This window comes from Sapajus apella, unplaced genomic scaffold, assembly GCF_009761245.1.
Source record: "Sapajus apella isolate SASKATOON/1434 unplaced genomic scaffold, GSC_monkey_1.0 scaffold86, whole genome shotgun sequence".
NCBI lineage: Eukaryota > Metazoa > Chordata > Mammalia > Primates > Cebidae > Sapajus > Sapajus apella.
Window position 1 is genome coordinate 42,600 of NW_022437026.1, and position 7,188 is coordinate 49,787.

Below are 7,188 nucleotides of genomic sequence, written 5' to 3' on the forward strand. Positions count from 1 at the left end.
CAGAGGCCAGCACCTTGATATTGAACTTCCCAGCATCCCAAATGGTGAGAAATAAATTTCCTTTCTTTATGAATTACCCATTTTGTGGTATTCTGTTATAGCAGCACAAATAGACTAAGATAGTCCCTAAAGTTGTTTACGATTTCCCCCTTAGATATCATTTGGTTTCTTCTCAACTGATTTCTTGGTTCATTTCTAAGAACTTTCAGGTATTTCAAAAGAGATATAGTTGAGCAAGTGAAAGTAAGTAGACTATCAGTTACTACCCTCACATTGACAAGAACCAGTCTAATCAGGACCAACATCCTTTACAATAACATGAAGGGCAAGTTCTGGCAAACTACATTTTCTTTGCAGTTCAGTTCTTAGACAAGGGAACCTAGATGTTTTATATCTTGACTCCAGTAATGCTTCAGGTATAGATTCCCCTGGTACCTGTGGACAAAACAGAGAATAAGAGCTACAGTATGGTACAATTAGGTATATTTGTAAGTGGTCAAACCACTACTCTGCCCATTGAAAGAAAGGCATGCCACAGATCCTCTTCCTCCTATTCTGAATCAGATTATGACCAATATTTTTCTCACATTATTGGATGAAGAGAGTTTTAGTTTGAATTTTAGTATTTAAAATCTGGAAATTCTTCCTCTAGGTCTTCCACAGCTAAAGATACAGATGGAAATTCGTTGGGCAAAGAAAATGCAAAAAGAGTAACAATATGGGTCTGTGTTTGCATAATAGTGAAGGAGAAACTATCTTGTTACCTATCACCCTACATGGAAAAGTACAGCCCATAGCTTTTGTAAAAGAAAAAATACTGAGTGACCGGACTAGGGAAAAGGAGCAGGGCTGGTCTTCATGGAGAGAGGGATGGCTGATATGATATTAGAGGAAGTTGCTTTAGACTGGACCACAGTGTATAATTAAGATACCGAGCAGGAAAATTGGATATATCCAAAGACACAGTCAGAGAACTTAATGTTCTCATATAACATACCTAAAATGAGAAAAAGAGTGTGATCATGGTTTAAATTTTTAAAAACTGTTGAATGTTTGATTATATTCAATATGTATTATACGGGCAAAAAAGTGAAGGTCTTTTCAGACTGAAACTGTTGACGGTATGAAGAAATGCAAATGATCTTTGCAGAGTTTTGAAGATTAAAAATTATCTCAGTTAATTTTAAACTATGTAGCCCAGGCTTATCTTGAACTCCTGGGCTCAAGTGATCTACCTGCCCCCGGCCTCCCAGTGTGCTGGGATTACAGGGGTGAGCCACCATATCCAGCCTATAATTTCTTAAAATGTATTTTTCTTGCCTTACTTTGATTAGTAGAAATCTTTAAAAAATATACCTAGTAAGATGGTTACCACTAACTTAGTCCTAAACTCAGGGAGAAAGTTTTCAATGTATCATTGATAGCTATAATTTGCTCTAAGTTTTTTTTTTTTGACTTTTTTTTTTGTCAGGAAATAAGAGTATTTCACTTGATTCCCAGTTTGCTAAGAATATTTGTAAACAGATGCAGAATTGTATCAAAATTTCTTCTGGATGTGTCTCCTTTAATCTGTTAATGTATTGAATTACATTAGTTGGTTTTCTAATGCTTCGTTATTGGGATCTCATTGACTCTTTAAGCCGGGATAGTTTGCTTTGTCTTCAGTTGAACTTCTCTTGCAAAGTTAACTAAGCAGTTCCTTGTTCCTCAATCCAGTTAGTAAGTGAGTTTTCATGAATATCATAAGTACTGATTACCGTCATTATAACACTCCTTGCTCTTAGTTGCTTTGAAATTCTAGTCTCTCGGTTTTCCTCTTCCTTCTGATGGCTTCTTAGTTTTTCTTTGGTTTCCTTATCCGCTGGTGTTCCTCAGGGCCCTTGGAGCACCTCATGTCTTATAGAATCAAATATGTGTTGATATTCTCCAAACCTCTCCATATGGTCAAATATTTTGTTCTGAGCTGCAGCCACAATTATGAAAATGCCTACGCCAACTATACACTTGGATGACTTTACAGATCCTCCAAAATGTTCAAAACAGAAGTCCTCTCCCAACTTTTCTCCTTTCTCCTACTTTTTGGCTTCTAAACCTATTCTTCCCCCAGTGACTCCCTCAGGTCACCGCACCACATGCATCCAGGAGTGAAAGGAGAGGCTAACTGTCATTGCAGAGTTCTTCTTCTTTTTCCAGCCTCTAAATACATCTCAGAGACTATTGATTCTTTCTCTTAAATGTTTCCCATAGCCATACATTTCTTTCCATCGCTAGACACTAATTTGGCCAAAGCCATAATTCTCCTTCGTATAGTATTGCTACAGTTCTTGATTTCATTCCGCTGTTCCCCGTCTCTTAAGCTTGCTCCTCTCTCTTTCCCTTTCTTTTCCCTTTCTCATTCTCTCTTTTCTCCCTCTCTTCTTTCTTTCCTTCCTTTCCTGCTTACTCTTTTTCTCCTCCTGTCTTACTATAATTGTAAATATTTGTCCTAAATGAAAATATATTTTTCATAGGAAATAACTTACCAGTAGTCCTTTATAAACATCATTCTTAAAATATACACTTTTAAACATTCATTAATAGAATGTGATTGAGGAGTATCACAGCGACATTACAAAGGTCCAGGTTTTAAAAATGATTTCATTCATTTTTCATGTTTATTTTTGTCTGGCAACACTTGAACACTAATTTCTAGTAATAGAATATCTGTTTGCTGACCATAAACCAAGACACATACTCGATAGCTGTGAGTTCAATTATGACGCATTAGGCATTTTTTGTCAAAATAAATGTTCGTAGAATGTAGAACAAATACTTTTGTTTACTCCTTCCTTATTTCATCTAAAACAATTTTCTGTCTGTCTATTAAGGCTAAATTGTAGCATTATATCTCTGGGCAAAGAGAAAGCAAAACCAAAAATCGAAAACAAATAGAACATATATAAAACCAAAGTAAAGGGCAAAACTGTGTTTAATTTTGAATAAGTTACTGTAAGATACCTGAGGAACATTTAGATTGAAATATTAGTAGGACTTTAATTTCACAAAAGTAGTTTGAGTTTCCTTGTCTTTTGGATATTATTCTCTCAGTTCAAAATATGACTTGAGTTTCCTCCTGAAATATTAAATATTTTCCAGATCCAAGGCAAATGTCACCTCCTTTTGCTCCCCCACAGTAGTGTTTGTAGTTCCCCATTCTGCTTTGATAGTGTATTTTATTTTTGATTCTGTCTCATTGCTTTTTTTTTGTTTTCAGTATTTTATAAACTTGTTAATGCTTTTTTGTGATAAATAGAAATGCTTTTTCTGTGGTAAATATATTGCATTTGCATACGGTCAGACACATAGAAGGCACTTATAAAATATATTCATTGAATAATAACAAAAATATGTAAATTATTTCTAGAGCTTCCTATGAAAAACAATAAAGATATTTGGATCCAAGTGGTATATTATTTCAGGTGAGCAGAAATGTCCAATCAGAGATAGTGGGGAATCTGGCTTATATTTGCTTGTTAACATACTTGACTTTAACCTTTTAATCATTACCACAAGTGGAAAGTTTCAGCCCATGCCAATGATAAATGGACACAGAAACTGTTTGGTTTAGAATTCGGTAGCTCTTTCAAAGAAATGAAAACACTTCAGTGAAGGTATGTGAGACTGCATTCCTTAATAGATCTTTTGGGATTAAGATCAGAATTACAGTAAAAACAGGCAAAGACTTACTGAAGCATATGAGACTGTATCCAACAGCAGAAGATTTTGATTAAGACTGGAAGTGAAATTAAAGCAATGAAGATAAGTGTCAGAAACGAATGCTATTCTGCAATGGCTTGATTGTAGGTTTATTAATGATGCAAAGTATTAGAAACTTGGATTTCTTTTTCTCTGAAAATGGCCACCGAATTGGATAACATCTTTCTGATTGTGACAATAGTGGAATTCATCATCGGCATGCTGGGGAATGTGTTCATTGGACTGGTAAACTGCTCTGATGGGATCAAGAAGCTAAAGGTCTTCTCGGCTGACTTCATCCTCACCTGCTTGGCTAGCTCCACAATTGTTCAACTCTTGGTGATGCTGTTTAATTCATGTCTAATGGGACTTAATCCATATTTATATACAACATATAGAATAGGAAAACCTGCTGGTATGCTTTTGTACATGATTAATCACTTGACAACCTGGCTTGCCACCTGCCTAAGCGTTTTCTATTTCTTTAAGATAGCCCACTTCTCCCACTCCCTTTTCCTCTGGCTGAGGTGGAGGATGAACAGAGTGATTGTTATGCTTCTTACGCTGTCTTTGTTCTTACTGATTTTTGAGTGTTTATTGGTATACATGTTTACTGATATCACACTGAACGTAACAGGTGAAAGTAATCTGACTTTATATTTAGATGAAAATAAAACTCTCTATGATAAACTCTCTATGATAAACACTCTTCTTAGCTTGGCCAGTTTGATCCCCTTTTTTCTGTGCCTGACCTCATTGCTTTTCTTATTTCTGTCCTTGGTGAGACACACTAGAAATATGAAGCTCAGCTCCTTGGGCCCTAGAGACTCCAGCACAGAGGCCCACAGGACAGCCATGAAAATGGTGATGTCTTTCCTTTTCCTCTTCATATTTCATTTTTTTTCCTCACAAATGGCAAGCTGGATAGTTTTTGTATCATGGAATAACAGGTACTTAAAGTTCATCATGTTACCCTTAAATGTCTTTCCCTCATGTCACTCATTTATTCTCATTCTGGGAAACAGCAAGCTGCGACAGACAGCTGTGAGGCTACTCTGGCATCTTAGAAGCCACATAAAAGGACCAAACCCTTCACCTTTATAGACAGACTTTCTGGAAACTTTTCTAAGAGAATAACTCAATCAGGACGATTTGGGGATCACTTCCACTGTTTTCTTTTTTCCTACTGGGTTTCTCTAAGTATTTTGGGACATAACTGAAATTTTCCCCTACCAGGCTGCTTTTGATGACAATTCACACATTGCCAGTCGATACCATCTTAGAAGTAATCATTTTTGTTTGGTGCATTGGCAAGCAGTATTTCAGTCTCAAATATTATTTCAAAAAATCTAAATTATTTAATTTTATATGCAAACGATAGGTAATCTCAACTTTTGGAGAAAAAGGTATGTGATTCTTTAGAAAGCAAGATAGATTATAAACTTGAATGGATAAACGATATATACAATGTTGATAGAAAATCTAATTAAAAACTAAAGTCATAGTAGGAAAAATATAGCTTCGTAGCTTAAAAGCCAAGCATTTTTTTTTTTTTTTAGACAGACTCTCACTCCGTCATCAGGCTAAAGCACAGTGGTATTACCTTGGCTCACTACTGCCACCTCCACCTCCCAGGTTCAAGCAATTCTCCTGTCTCAGCCTCCTGAGCAGCTGGAACTACAGGCACACACCACCATGCCTTGGTAATTTTGTATTTTTAGTAGAGACAGGGTTACACCATATTGGTCAGACTGGTCTCAAACTCCTGACCTCAACCTCAGGTGATCCACCCACCTTGGCTTCCCAAAGTGCTGAGATTACAGGCATGAGCCACTGTGCCAGGCCCCAAGCATTTTTTTAAAACAAAAAAAAGTGGTATAATTTTGTTATTAGATGTCTTGTTGATAACAAGGGAATACAATGATTATGTGAGAAAAGCAATATTTTTAGCGTGAAATAAAATAAATTATCTTTAGATGGAACTTGGAAACACATGATTTAATGCTGATCTTAATTTAAAGCCTCAAATAATAAACATTTGGATGTTTCCAGGCACATGATAATTTTGCTATAATCTCAGACATGCAATATGCATTTTCAGAGAGGCAGAAATCAATATGTCTACCATGTTGTGTAATATAACTAAAATTATAGAGGTTTATCTCTTAATTCACAATTATACACATATTGCTACTACAAAAAGATCATAATCACCTTTTGAGGATGATTGTGTTTGTGTTTGTTTATGTGACATGCATTGTATTGCAATCTGATCACTGGAGTTCTTAGAGGAAAAAATATAAACAATGTCAACCAGGAAGGCACAGAAAGCAAAGTGGTATTGTTTGCAGAATGTTGTATGTTTACTGTAAACTTTAGACAAGCATATGAATACATAGTGCTGCTGTGATCATGATAATCTAAGATTCAGTAAGGTAACTATAAATTGTAAATAAGGATATGGGTGGGAAAATTTACTAAAACGTTTTGAATATGATGGCATAAAGTATTGTACAGAAGGTATATAATGAAAATTTTAACAAAGATTTCTTTTTAGAATTCATTTTGATATATTCTTTATGTTGTGTTAGAGTACAAAAACAGAAATGTGCTATTAAATACTGATAAATACATGCTTGTAAATTAAACTTGATGAAACTACAGGTGAGGGCGCCACTCTACAACTGTGCCCTGGAGCTGGAAAGGATGTTAGGATTATTAATACTCCCCCCTCCTCTTATATATAAAATGAATTTGTAAGTACATCTGTGCTATATGGTATCATGTATCGATAACAATGATGATAGTTTTAATGATAATGTTGCATCTATTTTTTAGTAATTTGCATCTTACAAAATAAAATGCACACATATTATTTTGATCACTAACTTAGTATTTTCTCAAAGATTATAATTATAATTATACTTTTCTTACCTTGAAAAAAGGTAATGTGCAAATCTAGCTGAATATAGTTTAGACTTAGATATTGAGTTTATTTTATAGATAGTCTTTTATACAAATGACTTAACCTTGTACTCTTTACAACAAAACCCAAAAAACTATTTGTATTTTCATGTCAGTAAGCTTTTTTTGGTAAGCAATTGATCAAACTCATGAGCAACCTTAGTGGTAAATTAATATACGTCTTAGAGTAACACATGTCTTACACTTAGTAGGTAGCAAAACCAGGAGGAAGGGACTACAGGAGCAGGGACCTATTCTCCACAATAAAAGCAAAACAAAAAACTAGTAAAAACAGCCCAGGACATATTCTGGTTATTGCAACTGATGTATTGCAATCTGATTTTTTTTTTTTTTTTTGAGATGAAGTCTTGCTCTGTCATCCAGGCTGGAGTGCAGTGGGGCGATCTTGGCTCATGGCAACCTCCACCCCCAGGATTCAAGCGATTCTCCTGCCTCAGCCTCCTCATTAGCTGGGATTACAGGTGCATG

At 35.3% G+C, this 7,188-nt stretch overlaps 1 protein-coding gene across 1 annotated transcript; it reads left to right on the forward strand.

Moving 5' to 3' along the window:
• Positions 1 to 3,442: 3,442 nt before the first annotated feature.
• TAS2R42 (taste 2 receptor member 42) lies at positions 3,443 to 5,414 on the forward strand. Its single transcript, XM_032254300.1, has one exon. The coding sequence runs from the start codon at positions 3,895 to 3,897 to the stop codon at positions 4,837 to 4,839; it is 945 nt and encodes a 314-aa protein (XP_032110191.1). The 5' UTR covers positions 3,443 to 3,894; the 3' UTR covers positions 4,840 to 5,414.
• Positions 5,415 to 7,188: the final 1,774 nt, after the last annotated feature.